The sequence below is a fragment of the Magnolia sinica genome, chromosome 9 (assembly GCF_029962835.1).
Source record: "Magnolia sinica isolate HGM2019 chromosome 9, MsV1, whole genome shotgun sequence".
Taxonomy (NCBI): Eukaryota; Viridiplantae; Streptophyta; class Magnoliopsida; order Magnoliales; family Magnoliaceae; genus Magnolia; species Magnolia sinica.
The window spans coordinates 51869076-51892425 of record NC_080581.1 but is presented as its reverse complement, the minus strand read 5'-3'; the positions used below and the strand labels follow the sequence as shown (position 1 = coordinate 51892425).

At 38.8% G+C, this 23350-nt stretch overlaps 1 protein-coding gene across 1 annotated transcript in view; it reads left to right on the top strand.

The window, feature by feature from the left end:
• LOC131255433 (ferredoxin-thioredoxin reductase catalytic chain, chloroplastic) overlaps window positions 1-20489 on the top strand; it is a 43786-nt gene extending 23297 nt beyond the window's left edge. The window contains exons 5-6 of the mRNA XM_058256141.1: window positions 13977-14037; window positions 20264-20489. Of these exons, the coding sequence (XP_058112124.1) occupies window positions 13977-14037; window positions 20264-20308 (106 nt within the window). The 3' untranslated portion in view covers window positions 20309-20489. The remainder of the gene's footprint in view (window positions 1-13976; window positions 14038-20263) is intronic.
• Window positions 20490-23350: the final 2861 nt, after the last annotated feature.

The following is a 23350-nucleotide window of genomic DNA, read 5'->3' as shown; positions in this document are numbered from 1 at the left end:
AAAACTGAAGTCTTGTTCAGTGTTCGTAATATCGATACTATGGGCTGATATTATCGTTATCGCTTGCCAGCGATAGGAAACCCACAAGATATCCATCGGAAGTTTAAAAATACCGCAAATTCAGATATCTCGCGATATATCGGCCGATATCACGCAATATCCTCATAGGTGTTGATTCGCCCTTTTTTCGGATTTGTTGGTAGACTCACGGGTTGATTGCAGAGGACTCACGAGTCCACTGTAGCCTACAACCCACAACAACAATAAAAAGGGGTTGCGTGTTTACCAACAAAAAAAAAAGAAAAAGAAAAAGAAAAGAGGAAAAATTGGAGAGTACAGGTGGGTCACTCCATCAATTGATAGAGGTAAGTTCGATTTCCTTCTTTCTTTGCCGATTTTGTTCTTTATTTTCTTCGAATGAGAAGATATGGGGATATCTCGGAGATTCCGGTGAGAAATCGGGCTGGATTGACTCTGATTGAGGAACCCTCGCTGAACTCTCGCTTCCGAAACCCTCACTTCTAGAACCCTCGTTGAACTCTCGCAGCCTCGCGGTTCGAAAGGGGCTACGTTGCGTTTGCAATGGAGGGACATGGATTATCTATTGAGTAACAGACTCGCTATTGAAGTGACGTCACCAAGTTCTGTGGGTCCCACAATAATGTATGTGTCGTATCCACATCGTCCATTCATTTGGAAAGATTATTTTAAGGCATGACATAAACAATGAGGTAGATCTAAATTTGTAGTGGAACCCACCATAGAAAAAAGTGGAGAGAGTGACGCCTACTGTTCAAACCTTCCTAAGGTCCACTGTGATGTTTTCTTGATATCCAACCCGTTGATAAGTTAAATAATATTTTAAATAAGGGAAAACACAAATATCATCTTGATCAAAAACACTTGTGGCCCTTAGAAGTTTTTAATGGTAGGTGTCACTCTTTCCACTGTTTTCTATGGTGGGGTCCACTTGAGCTCTGGATTGACTCATTCTTTGGGTCATGCCCTAAACTGATCTCTCCAAATGGATGGACGGTGTGGATACAAAAAATACATCATGGTGGGACCCACAGAACTTGGTGACATCACTTGACCACCATCCTATCAGTAGTTAATCCGCGTCTGAAACAGGGCCTCATTTACCTCGGTGAGAAAACTCCGTGGGGCCCACCGTGAATGTATGTGGTTTATCCACGCTGTCCAACCGTTCTTACTACTCATTTAATGGGTGGAACCCAAAATTAAAACATATCCAAAGCTCCAGTGGACCATACCATATGCAATGGTGGGAATAATGATTTCAACTGTTGAAACCTTGTTAGGCCCCACAGTGATGTTTTTCTATCATCCAACCTATTTATAAGATCAAAGAAACAGGGATGAAAGGAAAACATAAATATAAGCTTCATCCAAACCTTCTGTGGTCCTCAAGAATTTTTCAATGGTATACGTTCAATTCCCACTATTTCTCGTGGTGTGGTCCATTTGAGCTTTGGATATGCTTCAATTTTGAGCTTAAGTAATAAAATTATCTGCTAAAATGGATAGAAGGAGTGGATAAAATATATAAATCATGGTGGACCACACAGAGTTTACTAAGTACAATGTAAATTAAGGTGGTGGATTTGGTGCTATATGAGTAAACAATTCAGTGGGTGTTACGCTTAATGTAGGGTCCACAATGATGACATGTAGTAGATCCACTACATCCATTCTTTTTTATAGCCAATTTTATGATGTCATACCAAATAGCGCGATACCGATATTTCGAACACTGCGTGAGACACGTGGCGGGAAGACATTGTCTGACACCAAGACTGAGTTAGAGAGTGATGCGGGGAATGGGTCCAGTGATGGTAATGGCAGCGATAAGAGTGACGATGACTCTGATGATAGTAAAGATGATGATGATGATGGCAACGAGGATGGTGGCGGCGCGAGTGGGAGTTAGGATAAAAGGCCTCTTAGCCCTTTCACCGGGGAGAGAATTTTGATCATTCCACGCAGGACCCTGACTATGGTTCACGTCTAGGAGAACCACGACCCCGTCTTATTTACAATAAGACATACACACGTCAAAAGCTACTACAGAAAAAGCAAACTCAGAAACTTTCAGATATTGAGGAGTTGCTGGCAAAGTGCATGAGGGACACAAGCGTTCATAACAGGCAAGGTGGCTCTAGATTTGGATCACGGACGAGGGAGGGGAGCTCGAGTTATAGACCACAACATGAATCCGGATCACAAACACAAGAGGGTAGCTCGAGTTCCGTGCCACAGTATGGGCATGGATATGGACCTAGTGGATATGCGGCGAGTGACTCTAGCAATTACGACACATCATTTTTCAACCATGGTTAGGAGTTCACTTCTGCATATGGGTAGGGATATGAGCAACAATATGGATATGGTCAACAACATGGATACCAAGGAGCTTCATATGTGCCCTTCCAAATCCATATCAGTTACAGACTGTGACGATTACGCAGTACCCATGGATGGGCGTATTGATTCAATTCGAAGAGGATGAGTACCTGCGTTATGTCAGGGAGTATCTTAACTAGTACCACTCTACTATGACCTGGGCACAATATTGTCGATTTGTAGAGCAGCAGTATTATTCCCAGCCCCGTCGAGATGGAGATGATTATTATGAGCCACTGTGCAACCATGTGGGTCTAGGCCACAACCAATCCTCACCATTTATTATGTATATTTATCAATTTTTACTTCTTATTTTGCTTTTCAATGAATTGGTTGTGTTTTCATGTCTTTGATACATTTATAAATGTTATGCATTCAATATAAATATAGTTGCATTAATTTAGTTAAACATCGCATAGCTTAGGACCCTATACAAAGGAAATTTATTATGCGCACCTTTTTTTTTGAGATGTTATGATTTAAAAGTGTGTATCAAGGACTTGTTTAACAATCCCTGAAGTTTCATTAAAAAATTCCCCATGTTTCTCAAAAAGTGCTATAAATTACACGATATAAACAATATATCCTGTGCGATAACCGATACATCCTGTGCAATAACCGATACGTATCTATATCCCAAGGGTGCGATACATAGCATGATACCGATATTTCGAACCCTGGTCTTGATTATGCTAAAATTTTAAATTATCAATGCATTATAACCTTCCTCTAACACCCTCCTTAATAGGGGTGTGGCAAGTGGCTCAGCCTTGTAGGGCCAGGGCTTGGGCCCCAAAGCTTGGCCCGAGGGCCAGGTCGGGCTTGAAATCTAGACCTATTGTCTGAGCCCAGGCTACAAATGGCCCAATTCAGCCTGTTGGCCTGATCCAATCATCAAGCAGGCCATTCTTATACAAAAGGATTGGACGGTTTTAAAGACGCTTGTGTGCGGTTCCATTCATTAAATGTGTAAAGGCACTCTTGGATTGGGGTTATGTTATACTGATCAAATTTCTATGATGGGACATGTCATGGATGGATGGGATACAGCTAATTAATTGTTAGATTGGACTATTTTAAACCCTTAATCATTTCAATCTTTCTGTTGCACGGCTGACCCTGGCTCGGCCTTAAGGGCTAGGGCTAGGGCCAAGGCCTTTTCAGCCTGATTAGGGCCAAGGTTGGGCCAGGCCATGGCGTAGGGGATTAGCCTGAACCATTGCTACCCTGCTTGCTGACGAGCACCATGTCATTTTGAAAGCATAAACCAAGGGACCTCATTCTATATATTAGCAGCTAATTTCATTTATAATTAGTACAGAAAGGGGTTAAATCATATCCACATCATAAACAGTAAATGGTATACATCTATCACAATACTTATAACCATTGTTTTGAGAATAATGTGCGAATCATAAATTGCTCTAGGCGTCAAATCAATTTGGATTGTAAATTAGCATTCGTTCAATTTTCTTTAAATATTTAAAAATACAAAAAATCATAAATATGAGAAAAATGATTAACTAGTAATTGAATTAGTCATGCAATACTATGAACTAAGAATAAGTCTATATCATCAATAAATAGGTGTAATCCTTCAAAGAAAAATCAATAAATAGGTTATAGGTGTAATGTATTACTCATCATTGTCATCCTAGCCTTTCTCCCAGCAATTTGGGGTTGGCTAAAGATTCGTGAAAACTCTAGAATTGGCTGCCCACTAGACACCAATCTTCCTCTTTTACTCGGGCTCTTTGGATCGGCCATGGCAAAAACTCATATTGACACAACTCATAATCAATACCCAATCTGACCACCTACCCAAACTATTATGTGTGCATTCCAATATGTGAGCAATCAACATGGGCTCATGGAGGGACAATTGCGTGCAAACCATGAATCATGAAGCACCTGCACACCTGAATGGTCATAGTTGAGTAGTTGGATGCTCAAAATAGTAGTGAACCATCCCATGCATCCATGTTGACAAACATGACTCGCATGCCAACATGGTTAGGGGCCCCACTTTGCACCATAGCGCAACTAATTTACGCTACCAACAAAGGGAATTTGTGACCAGTTATATCTAAGCATGCAGTGCCAAACTAGCCCCCTGACTATGACCACCACCTAAGAAATTATCACTGTTTAATAGGCCTTTGCAGTTTTACAGTCTGACTCTGAATTGGTTTTACACGTGATCTAGATTGTAAATGATGGCTTAGATCTAGTATGGAACTTGTCATCAATAATGTTTAAACATCTACAAACTCGATATGGAAAAGACCTTCATTTATGTAGACCGGAATGTTTTTAATTAAATGATGAGGGGGCTAGGATTCAAGGCAAGATGGAGATACTGGATGTTAGAATGTGTTAGTTCCACTCATTAGTTGATCCTTGCATATGGAGATACGATCGAAGTGTTGAGAAAAATGATTGTCTATTCATGACATCCACTCTGTACATCATGTGCAACCTCCAGTGTTGGGCCCCAAGCCAAAAACGCAGCCTATCCAAAACTTAGGTAGGCAACACCACATGGAATAGTTGCGCATTAAGTCTATCACACCATGATGATGGGATGCCCAAAAAGACCGGCCAATCCAACCATGAAGTGGGGGCTAGCAGAGGAACCTGCTTCTCTGTGTGTGTTCATGGTGCCCATGTATGTGTGGGGTTGGCTACATGAATCATGTTCTATCATTCCACTCTATCAATAACTTCAGTTAAACCATGGGCCATCAAGTCTTTTTTTTTTTTTACATCGTTCAAAAGAAAAAAAAAATCAAGTCTTTTCTTACTACCTTCATTCACGTCCTTTACAACCTTTCCCTACCCTTTTAAAGCCTACAACTTGTACCAAATCACTTTTAACAGGTGTAGTTCTTGTTCTCCATTGCTCATGACCAAACCATCTAAGTATACTTTATCTGATTACCTATTGATGCCTTCTAAGTTCCCTCGAATGCATTCATTTCTAAATCTATCCTTCCTCATCTTGCCACACATCGATCTCAAAATGTTCATTTCAGCTACACATCCTATGAATATGTTGTTCCTTAACTATACATTCTATCCCATAAAACATAACTGATCTTATAGCTATCCTATAAATTTTCTCTTTCAGTTTGAGTGGTAAACACGATCACATAGAACTCCAGAGGCATATCTCCATTTCTTCCACCTAGCTTAATTCTGTGGAAAACATTTCTCAGTCTTTCCATTCTCATGGATTATCGACCCAAGATACTAAAAGTGGTCACTTTGGGAAAGCCCGTGTGGAAATCCTTCCTCCTCTCCCTATATTTCTCCATCAATTGTCTAGGTAGGAAAATAGCTTCGGCAGTAGACCTCCTGGCATGAAACCAAACTGATTTTCTAACATATTTGTCTCATGCCAAAGCCTTTGCTCTCATGAGTTTAATCCCATGATAGTTAATGCAGCTTTGAACGTCTCTTATATTGTTATAAATAGGCACCCCAGTACTTTTCCTCCACTCATTTGTCATTTTCTTTGATATCTAGTTGAACTACTTTGCCAATGAAAATAACCCAGTATATGCCATACACTTTCAAACCACTATTGGTATACCATCTGCTTTGAGGGCCTTTCCTGTTTTTATCTTTCTCAAAGCTTCTTTCACTTCAGATATCCTAATCCTACGAACGAAATCCTACGAACGAATATATTGTCTCTGATGTGATTTGAATTTATGGTTCTGTCTATCCTTATGCTTTCTAAGTGTTTGTCATTTAACTAGTTGCGAAAATAGCTTTTCCACCTTTCATTAATCTCATTGTCCTTAGTACCCTCTGGTCATTGCTCGTAATGCATCTAACATGATCTAAGTCCATACCCTTCCTCTCTCTCATTTTTACAAGTTTGAAGACATCTTTCTCACCTTCTCTTGCAACTTCCTTATCAATCTTTTTGGCATTTCTATATTATTCAAAACTTTCATTGTTTCTAGTCCCTTGCCAGGCTTTCAAACATGGACACTTCTTGTTAATAGCTTTTATGCATCGTCATTCTACCACTAATTTTTCTTTATCATTGGTTTTTTCCTTCTAGATACTCATAAAATATCTTTTACTACTTTCCTAATTTACTCATCCATCTCATTCCACATAACGTTTACTTATTCTTCGACATTTCACTTTCCATCTTCCATCAATTTATTTTCGAATAACATTATTTTCTCTCCTTTTAAATTCCACCACCTAGTTTTTGGATACCTATTAATTTCACTCCCTTCTCTTAATATAAACATCCATAACCATTAATCTATGTTATGTGAGACTCTCTCCTACTTTTATCTTTGCAATCCTTACAGATTGATTGTTCTATCTTCCTAAGTATAAAGAAATTTATTTGCCTTGCATATGATTTACTTTTGAAAGTTGTTAAATCTTCCTCCCTCTCTCTCTCTCTAAGTATGTGTTTGGTAGAGTTGGATTGTCGACCATAACAAAATTAGGCATCCCCCATCTCATTTCTTCTCCCAAAATCATATCCTTCCTATACCCTCTCATATCGTCTATTTTCTTTTCCTACCTAACCATTCGAGTCTCTTCCTATCCTTCCCAGTTTGGTCCTCCCAGATTTGTTTCTTGTTTCAATTCTCGAATCCTACCTGCTGCGCATATGCACCAATAACATTGATTTGCTGCCCTCCGAACACAAATTTTATTAGTAAAATTGTAACACTTACTCTTTTAACATCTACAACTATATCCTTTAAATCTTTGTCTACAACCGCTGCCCCGCACAATTTCTATTATTGTCCTTTCTTTTATATATACATCTTTGTGTGTGTTTGTGTGTGTGTATACATACCAATTCCTATTCCGTCTTTATGTGTACATATGCATACATACATATAGGTATATACATATAGATAAATGTGTGTGTGTGTGTGTGTGAATATATACCTGTGTGTGTGTGTGTGTGTGTGTGTGTGTGTGTGAATATATACCTGTGTGTGTGTGTGATAACAGTAAGCAAGTGCACTTTGGTTTTTGAAAATATTAAGCACCTCTCTAATTTCGATTAGTGTAAGTACCTCCCCTTAGCTAGACACGTTAGAAGAATTTGTAACAAATGACAAAAATAACCTCATATAGTACGGTTTTTTTTCCTGCATGTGTGGCCCACTGGTGTGTGTGTGTGTGTGTCTATATATATATATGGTATCCAACTCGTCAAGCAAGGTCCCTCCGCCATAAATATTGGACACCAAAATAACATTATTCATCAAACTTCTTGTGTTTATACACCTTAACAAAATGGAGTGGTTAAGTGTAAGAACAATGTTTTAAATAGAAAATAGTGTGTGGTGTAGCATTCACCCCTCTAAAGTGTGAGGCTTTATGCTACACGCTTCTTCTAGATTTTAAATTAAGGTTGTGCTTGGTTACCACAAACATCGTGAAAATTCATGATATTTTGCCCCAAATTAGTCTGATAAATAATGAAATTTAATGACATTTGGTGTAACAAAACACAACGTAAAATACTAGGAGCAATAAGCAAAGATTAAGTATAAAGGTAAAGAGAGCACTCTAATTGATTTAATTCTAGTATTATTTTATGAAATCATAGAAAAGATTAACTAATTGTAATTAAAAAATGAAAAATGTAACAAATAATTGAAAACATTAATTAATTCTAGTGTTTTAGTGAAAAATAACTTGTAATATAAGCTATGTAGCGTATACCATAGGCTATGTAGCACATAGCATAGGCAAAGTTAGCATGTAGCATAGGCTACACGTGATTTAAAGCTATTTTCATGAGCTATGTGTTGTTAAGACTTAGCTACATTGCATCACGCAAGCTACATGCTACATAGCAAAGCTATTTAAAAACTGTATAAGAATAGACATTTAGTTAAAGTTACCTGTGTTTTGTTATTAGAAATGAATTTCCTACAGGTTTTCTAGAGTGTTGGCAAAACGCCATTCTCATTGTTGTTTCTTGATCAGTCAGTTTTTTCTGTTCCTCTCAAAGTGTTTGGTTGTACTTGCTTTGTTTATATATTTTGGGTCAAATCAAGATAAACCCGTGCATCGGTTAAATGTTTTTTTTTTTTTTTTGGGAGATATTCTCATATTCAAAAAGTTATCAATGATATTCTTCAACACTTATGAAACATTTTGTGACTGTTGATGTTACTTTTTTTTAAATGTCCCATTCTATGTTAAAAATGAGTTTATTATTGAAGCCACATCTTTAAAAGTTCCTTTTCCTAATGTATTTCCTTCGTACTTTTATATTGGAATGTCGCTACCTTAGAAGGATTTCATGCATTTGAATCTACACAATCTGCTACATCACCTATTGAGGTTGTTAGTTCTTTAAGTATCTTGAACTTACTAATGATCTACCTACTACAGTTTGAAAAGGTAAATGTTCTTGTGTTACTCATCCAATTTCAAACTTCGTCACCTTTAGCCATTTGTACAGAAATTATCTTTAGTTTGTTCTTGCCTTTCCTCTTGTGTCCATTTCTAAGTTAGTCCAGGAAGCATTGTTGGATGAAAATTGGAAAAAGAACTATGAATGAAGAGACGGAATCCATGTACTCCAATGGCATCTGGAAATTGATTGATTTTCCATTGGGTAGGACTTCGGTCAAGTGTAGATGGGTTTGCATAGGGGAGTTTCTACCTCATAGATCAGTTGATCATTACAAAGCTTGGTTGGTCGCCAATGGGTATACTTAGATTTATGGAGTAAATTATCTGGATGCCTTTTCACCAACGGGTAAGATCAATTCAGTTTGGGTTGTTATATCCAGTGTTTGAAATATTGATACTATCGGCCGATATTATCGTTATCGCACCCCTACTAGACGATAAACTCGCGATAACCCCCGGAAGATACCAAAAAAATCAAAATCCATATATCAACCGATATATCGTCGATATCGCATGATATTTCGATGATATCACATGATTTCCTCGAAAAAATCGGAAAAAAAAAAAAAAAAAAAACAAGAAACTAGATTTCGGTACCTGTACAAGAGATCGTCATCATCGAAAGCTTCCATTTGGTGGGTCATTCCAATCGAAGCTTCTTTCGTAGGTTAGTGCAAGCAAAATCTTCGATTTGAGAGAAATCATCCGGGTATTTGGGCGACATCGGGGGAAATCCTCGTTGAAATCTGGAGAATCTTCGTCGAAATCCGAAGATTTGGGAGATATTTGGGGCCGGAACCCTCTCTGCTTAGAAAAAAAAGGGCGTCCAGCCTTTTTTTGGAATAGAGTGGTGTACCGCACACCACCGACCGGTGTGTTGACGTCGTCACCGAGTTCTATGGGTCCCATCATGAGGTATGTGTTATATCCAAACCGTTCATCCATTTGGCGAGCTCGTCGTAAGGCTTGAGCCAAAAAATAAGACGCATCCAAAGATCAAGTGGACCACACTGAAAACAGCAGTGGAAGATTAAAGGTCTACCATTGAAACCCTTTTGGGGTCACAAAAGTTTTTGATCGATATGATATTTGTTTTTCCTCCTCATCCAAATTTGTGTGACCTAATGAATGGATTGGATGAAAAATAAATGTTATGGTGGGTGTTATGGTGGGCCCTACAAATGTTTTAACGGTGAGAATCAGTCCCCACTGCTTTTTGTGGTGTGGTCCACTTGAGCTTTGGATATTACTCATTTGATCTAAAATGATCTCTCCAGATGCATGAACAGTATAGATATAATAAATACATTACTGTGGGGCCCATTTAACTTTGAACCGTTCAGACAACTTGAGCAGGAGGAGCGTCTGCGATGGACGTGGATTTCATGCAAAAGACTTTCGCAGTAAGTTCCTGCACCGGGAACCCAGGTGGGGCCCATTGTGATGTTTGTGAGAAATCCTATCCGTCCATCCATTTTGTGAGTTTATTTTAGGGCACGATGCCAAAAATGAACCGTTTCCAATTTTCAAGTGGGCCAAAAACGTGATAATTGAATGTCCACAGTTGAAATATTCATGGGCCATGAAAGTTTTGAATCATGCTAATATTTGTGATTTCAGTTCATCCCTGTAGGAATGAAGTTATTAACAGTATGGATGGCATGTAAACATCACTGTCGAACCTAGGTAGGTTTCAACGGTAGGAACTTCCCTAACCACATTTTCCTTTAGCACGGCCCACTTGAGCTTTATATACTGTTCATTTTTGGCATATTGTCCTGAAATGAACTCACAAAACTGATGGAAGGGGAGGATTTCTCACAAACATCACAGTGGGCCCCATCTGGGTTCCCAGCGCAGGAAATCCCTGCGAAAGGCTTTCGCAGGAAATCCGCATCCATCTGGGGTGGGAACAGCGTAGTGAGTAAACTCTGTGGGGCCACTATAATTCATGTATTTTATCCGCTCCGTCCATCTATCTGACCATATAATTTTATGATTTTAGCCCAAAAAGTGAAGCATATCCAAAGTTCAAATGGCCCACTAATGGTCAATTACCATTGTTTCCTATGATATGGTCTGCCTGATTATTGGATCTGCTTAATTTTTTGCATAATGTCCTAAAATGGTACAGAAAAACAGATAGACAGGGTGGATACTGGATATAGTTGTCTTAGTTTAATCAGACAACGCAGAGCTTAGGACCCTCTACAAAGGAAACCTATTATGTGCCATTCTTTTTTGAGATTTTATGATTTAAAAGTGTGTATGGAGGTCTTTTTTAATAATCCCTGAAGTTTCATTGAAAAATTCAACTATTTTCTTAATGTTTCCCCATGTTTCCCAAAAAGTGCGATAAATTATCCGATACAAACGATATATCCCATGCGATAACCGATATGTATCTGTATCCCAAGGGTGCGATACATTGCGCGATACCGATATTTTGAACACTAGTTATATCATGATTAGCCTCTTTCAACTAGATGTAACGGACGTGTTTCTGGATGGAGACTAGCATAAAGAAGTCTATATGGAGCAATGTCCTAGATGTGTTGCTCAGGGGGAGTCTTCTAAAGTGTGTAAGTTAAACAAGTCTATATATCAAAGCAATAACCACAAGCCTAGTTTGAGAAGTTCAACATTGTGGTAGTGTCGTTTGGATTGAAGAAGAGTAACCTAGATCACTTGGTTTTCTCAAAGTATGTTACCTCTGGCTATATAATACTTGTTGTGTATGTGGATGATATTATAGTGATAGGTGATGACTTGGAGAGTATTGAAAAGCTGAAGTCGTATTCTCACACAAGTTTCAAATCAAAGACCTTGGTCTTCTTCGACATTGTCTAGCCATTGAAGTGGCAGGATCCAAAATTGGAATAAATCTATGTCAGCGAAGATGTGTTTATTACTTGTTGGAAGAGACATGCACGTTAGGTTCCAAACCTAAAGATACCACATTAGGCACTCATCTCAAACTTGAGCCCAAAGAAGGAGAGTTCTTAGTAAATCCTGGTATGCAAAGTCCTAGGGAGCCACATCAAGTAGTAGTCATGAGGATCCTCAGGTATTTCAAGTATTCACTTGGGAAGGGTATCCTATACAGGTATCATGGTCATTTCCAGGCGGCTGTTTATTGAGATGCAGATTGTGTAAAGTCGAGATTTGGTAGGAGGTCGACTACGGGTTATTGCACTTTCCTGGGTGATAATATGGTTACTTGGGAAAGTAAGAAACAAAATGTGGTTGCCAGGTTGAGTGCCGAAGTTGAATATAGGCAATGGCGCACACAACTTGTGAACTTATCTAGTTGAAATATCTTCTTGACAAATTGAGATTTGTGGTTCAAGTTCCAATGCCTTTGCACTGCAACAATCAAGCTAACTATATATATTGCCAATAATTCAGTGTTCCATGAGAGCGAAACATGTAGAGGTTGATTGTCATTTAATGAGAGACAATATCTTAGAGAGAGAGAGAGAGAGAGAGAGAGAGAGAGAGAGAGATCCACACTTATATTTCGTCACATGATTAGATTGTAGATTTATTCACCAAAGCACTTGGGAAGTCCCAGTTCGATAAACTCATCTACAAGCTAGACATGCAAGATATTTATTCTCCAGCTTGAGGGGAAGTACTAAATCTATCAATTGGACTTTGTTAAATCCGTTATTAGGCTTGATGTGTGAAGTTTAGTTGTGTTTTAGGCCCATAAGATTTGTTTTAAGTGGTTGTTTAAGCAAGAAAGGTATTATTGTAAATTTGCTATTGGTGTTTAGTTCTACCATAATAAAACATAAGAGAAGTGGGCGTGGGAGGCTAGTGGATCCAACCGTCCCCCCTCTTTCCTCTCCTCTCCTCTCTCTTATTTTCTCTTTTCCCTATACTTTCTCTTCTATTTTTCTGTACTATACCAGTTTACACGTATAATATTTATTTTAGGTTTAAGTAAAAATCTATCTATGCATGCTTAAATATCCATCTATATGTCATTTTATCTTCTTGGGTTGTTTCTTGTGTTATTCTTTATCATTGTACTTTAATGTTTATTGTGTTCCACGCTAAAATTCCTAAATGGACTAAAATTGTTTAATTTTGAAAAAGAAAATATAGCATATGAAGCTAGATCAAGCTATTCTCATGATTTACAGTTTGTAAAGGCTTTTGAGTTAACTGTTCAAGTCCAATACTAGGTGCAAATTTCACCAATGGTGTGAAGCCTACCCAAGACTCGGTCTATGTTTGGTTGAATATAGAGTAATCCCCATTCTGTTGGCTAACTAAGCTTGGTTGTCACTTATGTCAAGGTAGTCAAGCTGAGGTTTTTAACCTTGATTGTTTGCTGATTTCATATTTCCATGTTATAAATTTTTATTTGGATGCTTTAGGTTGCATGTAAATGGATCTATTATTTCTAGTATAGAAGATAACCGGTGTTTTAAATAGCAAATGGCGTGTAGTGTAGCGTTCACCCCTCTAATGTATGAGGCATAAGCTGCATGCTGCGTGTAGATTTTTAATCAAGGTTGCACTTAGTTGCAACAATTTCATGATATTCTGCACCAAATTAGAACGATTAATAATGAAAGTAACAAAGTTTTATGATATTTTGTGCAACCTAAAGTAATAGGAAAGGGCAATGATTAAGTATAAGTAAAGAAAGAGCAAAGAAACTGATTTAATACTAATCATTGAAAACATTAATTGATTTTAATGTAGTGAAAAATAACTTGTAATATGAGCTACGTAACGTGTAGCATATGCAAATTAATCATGTAGCATAGGCTACACACGACTTAAGCTATTTTCATGAGCTACATAGCGCTAAGGCTAAGCTATGCCACGTAGTGTAAGCTACATGCTACATAGCATAGCTATTTAAAACAATGAAGATAACTAATAAATATGATTCTTTTTGTTGCTTTCTATTCATTCTTAGAATGTATGTGACAGCAGGTTTCTTTTTTACTGGTTTTGCATGTTTATTGCTTTTCTGTGAAGGAACAAATCCTTAGATTAAGTACATTTCTGTTGAAGTTGGATTTCTCACATGCTGCTAATAAACAAGGGCTGAAACTACCTGTTTGAGACCTCTGCATCTTTTCTGATATTTAATTTTCTCTTGACAGGAAAGAATGCCACTGTATGCTTTTTCTCACACCCGATAATGACTTTGCTGGGACAGAACAGGTTTTCCCACAACCCATTCTTTGCCTATTTGTTTGGTCGAACCAGCTTCAATGTGGCTAGAATGTGTCATTCTAGACATTGTGTTGTTGTAATTTTTAAATATCTAACACATTGAATTAGTCCACTTGCAGGCCAGATATATGTGGTTGCTTATAATATCTTCTTAAATAGTTTATAAGTTCTATTTTAGACTGCCTCAACCATCTTTCCTCTAAACTTTGTCACCAGATGATATTTTCTTCTCCCCTCAGTTGTCACCATTTTTCTTGCATAGATATATAATTGCATGTGTTTATCTGCGACTCTAATTGCTAAGGCATGCAGTTGTTTACAACTCCGGGCACTACTAAGAACATAAAGTGTATCATGCCCTGTGAAATATTGCAATATTCACATTAGAAGCCCATTGTTGGGCTTCTTAAATTTTCCAGTTTATAAAAATATACACATGATTGTGATGTTATTGCATCGCTTGATCCATAATTACCTGAAAATATAACGTGCCACAATGCGCGAATGAAGCCAACAATGACATGGTATGGGCATGGATGGGATTCATGTCAAATATGGCTTGGCTGTACAAAAGTATGCTAGCCTCAAGAATAACTACAATTGAAAAAGAAAAGAAAAAAATAAAGAGCATATTAAAAGCGTTTCAGAAACAAAGGAATGCTTAATATCTCATGCATGTCCATGTCCCTATTCGCTACAATCTTGGTGTCAAATGAGCCCGACACATTGACCTGAACCCTTAGCTGATTGACATAAGTGATATTAAATTGGGTGAAGATGAAGGCCAACTGAGGGTGATATAATCCCTTTGTAAGACAGTTCCATTGACATATGCAGTCTCACTGAAGACAGAGATGGGAGTGCTTTGTGATCGTAAGGCATATAACTTGCAGTAAAGAAAAACAAGTCAGGAGAATAAAACATGAACCTTCACTTAGTAACTACACTTGTACATCATCAATATTTTAATATTTTATGTACACACACACACACACAAGCTATACATTCTAACTGCTAGAGGAATGATCGCTAAGGGCTCATTTGGATCATTGTTGTTAAAGTATTTCTTTATGAGGATAGATGGATTATGTTAGCAATTGATGCCAGCTGGGCATCACTAGTATAAGATGATCCAGCTTGAGGGGGAGTGTTGAGAGTGCATCTTAACTGAGTTGAATAAGTCTCTCATGCTCTCTCGACTGTTGAGATGGCCCACCATTGATCAGACACTGATAAATGATTGGTGTCGTTTAACATGGTATTAGAGCAAAGGCCATTCCCGGGGAGATCTGGTTGATCCTAGATCTTCATCGCATGTTGATTCATTCATGGAATACTATTGCTGTTAATGGTATTCTGTTTTTTACTACGTGTGGAGTTTTTCAGATCTAGTGTTTGTAGCAGATATGTTGATGTTCATCCAGATCTCTCAGATCTGCTGAATGATTGCCCCCATTCTTTCTTCTCTGATCTCTGCATCTGCACTCCACATTGCTGACCCATGTCAAATCTGCTGTTGTTATTGTTTCTTGCATTGTCTGCTTTGATCTGCATCTACCATCAGATCTGCGTCGTCATCTTTTGCCACTCTTTAACGTGATGCAATTTTTTGTTGTCAGTGGATGAGATCATTGGTCCAGATCTAGAATTCTGATTGCTGAGATCATTGGCAATTCCCTTTCATTGTTTTTCGGTGATGGTTGTTAATCTGTTCATGGTGATGGGTGTTAACGTGAAGTTGCCGCTAACGAGAGCTTGATTCCATGTTGGGAAGTGTAGTTGCTTTGTTGGATTTTTTTGAAAGCTCCTCTCTTTAATTCATCCTGCGCTTGGTGTTGCTGTATTTGGGTATCTCTTGCGGTGGATCAGTGGGGACCATTCATGACAGCTGTGATCACCCACGTTTAAGAGATCTAACATTGATAAACCCACATCTGATAACCGTCGTTGATTGCTGTTTTGAAACCATGTTGGACCATTGTTTTTGGCCCTAACTAGTCAGGCACTCCAGATCTTTGATTGGTCCCAGCTTTCGATCGTCAGCCCATATCGTTGATCTGCTGTGGACCATCCCAGGAACGTGTTTGGCCGGTGTGACGTAGTTTCTGTTATTCCTGAGATCTATGCGCCATCACATCGTTTTGGGCCATTTGCATCTGCTGTGTATTGCTGCCATCTGTTTCTCGTGGAATGTGGCCCATTCAATTGGGATTTTAGATCGCTGATTTGGGGTCGTGATTTTTTGTCGTCAAGGTCTTGTTGTCACTGAAGCCATCGCTGCTGTGAGCCCACCTATTAGAACATCGCCAATCCACTGCTACTGGGCTAGCATGTGGGCTGTGAACATGTATACTACTGGCCTTCCCAAACCACGTGTTGTCTTGGTGGTTCCCACATGTGGTCTTGCTGAACCGAATCTTCCATTGGTGCTCATATGACACGCGTTCCTCTACAGGACCATGTTTGTTGATTGCTAGTTACCACTGTTTGCCATTGGGCCATCGTATTTGATGCTGGGCCTATATGTTTGTTAGCCCTGTTTTGGGCCTGGAATGTGTTAGACGCTGCTGGATATCATTGCCTGTGTTGATTGGATCTCTTTTTGCTGTGATCCGTTGATCTGTTGATCATGTTGGATATTTCTCTCACCTGTTCACGTGTGAACTATGGGCCAGTTGGGCCTGGATCTCGAGTCTGGGCTCAGGTTATTGTGAGCTTGTTGGTAATTATGATGTTTGCCTTATTAGTGAGCCATTATTATTGTTGTTGGACTGTATATATTGGGCTATTATCATTGTGGTCCACCTTGTTGATTGTATCGTGTATCACTGTACGATGCAGGCTAGCTCCTTCTCCACTGCCTCCTTTAATGGCATGGCTTCTTCATACCAGCCTCTCTTTTGCCACAATGTGACTGTATTTATACCAGGTAGTTAGCCTGGACTCATTTATGTACTAGATAGTTGGTCCGAACTTATGTTTGAACTCAGTGGTTGTCCCAACTCCGTTTACTTCGAGCAATTGGCTTGGACTTGTTTTTATACTAGACAGTTGGTACAGTCTCATTTGTGCCAGATAGTTGGTCCGATGGCTCACGTCGCTCAAGTCACAAAAATGCTTGTTCGCTTGAGGTTATTTTGTCATCTTATCACCTCTACTACTCGTCCGCTTGCTCGCCTCTCACCACAGCCCGTGCTACTCATCTACGCCGCCATGTTACCTTTAATTTCTTGCTTTTGATAAATGTTTCTGCATCTTCACTCTCAAGTTTCTCATTCCCAGACCACCTTGAGTTTGAGGGGAGATGTTACAGTATGTCTTTATTAGGATAGATAGGTTATGTTAGCCCTTATTGCAACCTGGACATCATTAATATAAGATGCTCCAGCTTGAGAGGAGGGTATTGAGAGAGTGCATCTGGACTGAGTTGAATAAGCTAGGCTCATGGGCTTATCCCACAACTAGAAGCCCAATAGTAGCCGCACGGTTTGGAAATATATAAAAAAGAGAGGAGTGCTAGGGTTTAAAACACCAAGCAATTTCATCTCACATTTTGCATCTCTCTCTCTCTCTCTCTCGGATAGCCCACCATTGATCAGTTGGTCAATCCAAGATTGGCAAATACATGCATTTTAAAATTGGATTGGATCAAAATTTTACTTTAAAATGCATGTATTGGCCAATCCTAGGTTGACCAATGCAAGGATTGAAATGGGCCATAAGTGAACACAATGTGATGCAACTTGAATCTCAAGGTCAGTCCCACTTGCAAATTGAGATGTACCAGATTTTTGCACAACATGATCACCACAAGATACAGGAATTGTAACACTCAGGAAATCAACTGAAAAAGATAAATTCTGTACCAATACCGACTACCATGTAAGAGAACAAACTGAAACTTTATTAGCATAAATTGACCAAAATTATCTTGCCATATATATATATAGCTGCAAATGTGAAGTTCCCTGTTTGAACTCGTAGTCTTTCATATTCAACGTGCAGTCTTGCACTTTCTAAAAAAGATAAATAACAACTCAAGACTCTTTCATATTCAATGTGTAGTCTTGCACTTTCTAAAAAAGATAAAGAGAAAGTATAGAGACTCCACTTATCTGTAGACTTTCTAAACTACACATGCATCTGGTGTGTGTGGCTATATCCACACAAACATGTATCCAAACTGATGGTTTCCCACTTACTGCTAAATTGCAGCTACGTAGGGCCAAAATAGCAACCAACTGGAACTTAACTCCTATAACATATATAAATCATATAAAATAGGAAATAACATCATCTATGTACAAGGTAATATGCTCATGGTACTGTTATTGTATGTACATATGACCCTGACACTCCAAGAGCTATATGGATGTGTGTTTTTGCTAAAATACCATAATAGACATGTAGTATCTTGGCCATGTATGGTGACCAGAAGAAGGCTCTGTGCACCTTGAGTGCATCATGATGGAATATCATCTCTAGTTTCAGCTTGTGTTGGAGTGAAGAGATACCTTGTGGTTATGGAAAATGCTTTTTCATTGTTCCTCGACTCCCTCTGCCCCTTGTGCTCTGACTATATATATATATATATATATCTTTAATAGGGTGATGAGATCGGAGGGACCTGTTGTGTATTTCTTCTCAAGTTTAAGTTATTCCCCCCTGGAATAACCAGAGAGAGAGAGGTGCAACTCACCTGCATGCGCTGGTCCCTGGTTGACATCCAAGAACCCACCGATGTTTGATTTGAAGACTCCCTGAGGGGTGAGGGAACCCGACTTCAGTCTGAAACAGAAGCATCCATCCTCCGTCTATAATTATATCCTTCACCATCCAATCACTGAAAATACTCGATGTTGTTGGCCATTCCATGATCAAGCCTCTGACCCTGTCTATAATCGATTCCGAATTTGACTATCTTTGAATATCTGATGGTTTCTCTTTCCAAATTTCCCAGAAAATGGCAAAAGGGATAAGGCTCCATAGAATGTTCATTTTGCTCTGATGAATCTCTTTGACTGATGCTGAAACCAGGAAACTTTGAACATGGAAAGGAAATGGCTCCAAAGAGCAGAGGCAATGGCACATGGGGGAACAGATGCTGATGTTCTCTCCCTTGCTTTGCACTTATACACCAATTTGGAATAGGGATGCCCCTACCCTAATTTCTCCACAGTCAGCACCTAATTGAGAGCAGCAACCCACATGAATGCAGTAACTCCTGGGGAGCTGACGTCTTCCACATCGACTTTGCAAATGGGGCCTTCTCTTGCAACCTCAGGTTGCAGAAGAATGATTTGGTTGAGAAACAACCTGAAAATTCCTCTTTCCAAATCCTGACTTCGTCAGAGTTTGGTGCTGAGCTGCACCTCTTCCAATTTATGAAGCAAACCTTGGAGATCCTCCATCTCTGTCTTTAAGATTTCTTCTGAGGTTGATGTTCCACACACATTTGGCTCTGCAGATCTGCACAATCTATGACCAACGCATTCCAGTTGCATGCCATCCTATACAGACGGGGGAATATGACTGAGGGAGGGCTGTTCCATTAGTCAATGGACATTTGGGTGTAGGTAACTATCTATGGACATTTGGATGTAGGTGACTATCAGTGGACATTTTGGGCAAACTTCTGTTTCAAAGGGAATCATGGAACTCCAGTCATATCATAATGATTTCTTTGAGTCCCAACTCTAGGTATTGCAACATGGTTTGAGGAAATGCTCATATCTTTTCCCTTAAATTTGTATTTTATTTTATTTTTTATTTTATTATTTTTTTTGTATTGATATAAAATGTTTCATTTTTAAATTAGTCCATGATACTTTATTTTCATCAAACAGAACGTAAGTACAGATTTGGGGCTTTGCAGGGGACCTCAATCCTGTTTGTTCTTGAATTTAGGGGTACATAAGCAAGCATTCATGCACACTGTGGCATTGGAAGTACATGGTAGTATTTTGCTTGTGTCCCAAGACTAGAAATATAATATGAAATATAATATATTATCCACACATTAGAAATCCAGAATTTGTTGATTGGAGACCTTTTCCTCCTTCAAACTATCTCTATTGTATGCATTGGTAATCTCACTGGCATGAATCAGCTTTTTCCATTTGAGTTTTGAAGTTTCTTTCCTTTATTGTGATGTACATATTTTTACAGAGTCTGGGTTGTGGATCTCACACAGATTGATTTGGTTGAAATGCAGGCCATCTCCTTGGAAGAAATCAAGGAATCTACGTCTAATATGTAACCATTGTCCTCTGTGAATTCTCTCATGTAATCATGCCTACTTTATAATTGTATGTGTATAATGAGAGAAGCACTTGTCGCTTGTGAAATTTCATAATCGTTAAATCGTTCCATACAAGGGCCACATTGAAGTTTTGTTGTAAGGCCTCGAATAATTCATTACTCGACAGGGTTTACCGGAATTTCCTCGGGCGATGGTGTATTGCAGCACTAATTCTTTTCAGGTAACTAACTACACAATGGTCGGCATGGATTATTTTTATTTTCCCAGCATCCGATTCAGCTGAGATACCTGCCTTTCTTTGATCAATACCATCTGTCCATCCATCCGGTGGATGGACCCTCTAGTGGGCCAAACTCCTCCCCCACCAAATGAGTCACATTTCCTGACCCATATGGACTGATGGATTATATCTTGTTGTAAACCATGCATCTTTAGGCCAAATTTCGGATTTTGCATGGCCATGATTGCCCAGATGGGAGACTTTAGTCGACAGCACATCTAGTGTGACCAACTAGATGAATGGTCTGGATCACTGAAAAGCTGCCTCGAATAAGTTTCATCCAGAATTTGTATATTTCTTCATTATCTAAGAATGCTAGTTGTACATATGAACCACTCGATCAGAACTGAGAACGAAAAATGGATGGTGATTTTATTTATTTATTTTTTTTTTTAACTCGAATTGAATGGTTAGAATCATGTCTGGCCTATTTTTGACTGTCTACCAGAAATTTGGTTCCAGATCTGGCTTGCATTGCGTTCTGTCATGCCAAAGAGAGAGAGGGGGCATATGGCAAGGATGATCAAATTACACGAAAATAGCAAGCCACCATCATAAAAATCTGGCCCGATCAAGAAGGCACGGGAACTCATTTGCGATGGAACGAATTTCTACGCATGCATAGGTGGGGCCATCTACAGTTTCAATGGAGGGGATCGTTCATCGGGGCCATGATATCCGCAAGCAGGCCCCGCATCTGGAATGGCAGCCGAAAACAAATTCCCACTGGCATCCAAAGTCAACCATTGTTCTCACAATAGCTCCTGTCATCTCAAAAATGCCCCAGGAGGTGTGAACTACCACATAAGCAGCCAGGGAAATCGGATTCACGTCGCGTCACCTATACAAGCAGCCCATTCCCTCATTTGGAAGAGGCCTAGAAAAGAGAGGGAGAGCAAAAAGGAGTAGGGATTGACGTTAAGGGGGGTGAAAACACCGAAAAGAGAAGAAAATAAGAAGAAATGTGAAAAAATAATAATAATAATAAGGTTCTTCCAAAATCTGTGAGGTCAGAATCGAGGATGCCTGACTATCTCTTCTAAGAAAAGTTTTTGATCTCCTCTCTTCACTCTCACATCTTATCAAGCTTACATTTACTTTTTGCACATTTCTTTACTTAATTTTGCCGGACAGTGACTAAAATTAACATTGAGCATCTGATATTTGGGATCCTGGTCACAACCTTTTTTATTGCCTTTTTTTTTTCCTACTTTGGTATGTCAAGCTAACATTGAGAAATATTGTCTGCATAGTCCCATCCCCTAATATAATAATAATCTAGAAGTTTGTTAATACCTCAAAAATCTCAAAATCTCATAAAATAAAGACCGCACAATTGTGCATGTGAAAAAAGAGATGGCTAATCCATTCTTTTTTCTGTCAGCGAGCCTCTTACTCGAAACCTCTGACTGTATACCAATTGTCAAAGTTACTCGAGTTTAGGAGTCCTGTGATTCCTGAACTCCTTAGTGATTCTATAGTAATTAGTCTCCTTAGTGATTCTATAGTATAGTCTGCCGTATATTCTGAGCTTCATTTTACTAGTGGTCACTCCAAAAGTATTGTATTTCTAAGTCCACACCCCATTTGCAAAAACAAGACAAGAGAGAAAGTGGGAAGCCCACGTGCGCCTCATTCTAAGTGCATCCACAATTTGGTATTAGAGTAATTCTAATCGTCATCGTGCCCTCACTGCAACAATTAAATATCACTACCACTTGTTTGTTAAAGAAAAGGTCAAATTGCCAAGATGTTGATTGGGTAAATCCTCTTTCAATCCATTTTCTCCTTTTTAAAGAACCAGTTGAGTTCTCCCCTTTTTAAGTGAATGGTGTAATCATCTACAAAATCAAAAGTGTCAACTAGTTGGGTCATTAAGATCGATTGGATCCATTGCGTGATAGCTGAGATTAGTTTTCACTGTTATTTGACGCACTGAGTTCATTTTCATTGTAATTTAATCTACTGATCAGTTTACACTGCTGCTATTAGATTCAAGTGTGTCTGGCTGACTGTAAGTCACTAAAGAAGTGTCTGTCATTATTTGATCAGTGGTCTCGCTATTGTGATCAGCATTGAGGGTGATTGGCCTAGATTTGTGGTCATTGTTGTTTCATGTAGATATACTTCTTCATCATCAACCATGAGTTATGACCTCCACTATATAAGACAATTGTTTCACTCCATTATCCTTGTTGTGACTTTCATTTACCATTGATCATTGTGATCATTGGATGACAACAATCTGTTCAATGCTGCTTCACTCGTTGTTGTTGTTTTAGTTGACAACCCATTTATTATTAATCGACGATGTTATCCACATAATCAAATTTTCGGTTATCATCATTGTTGTTGCCCATTTGCTACCCAGATTGACATTGTTCTCAGTGTTGGTGATCATGCTCGGACCTCTTGATCATTGACCATTTACATTGTGGCCCACATTTGCTTGGCATTCCTTGTTATCATTGTTGTGATTGTGTGATATGTGGTGGTCAACTTTCATTGTTTGCCCTTGATAAGAAACATCATCCCCACTATCCTATGCATCTATTGTTTTTATTGCTACTATTATTAGCTCACATCATTCTTGGCCCTTAATAAAAATTTTAAAAAAAATAAAAAATAAAAAAATAAAAAATGCTAGATCATTGCTTGAGGTCCACTCTTTGACGTTCAACATTGGTTGTTAACTGTGGCATACTCTCTAATCAGTGTTGCTCACTCTCTGATGTCTAGCATTGGCCCACTCCCTTATC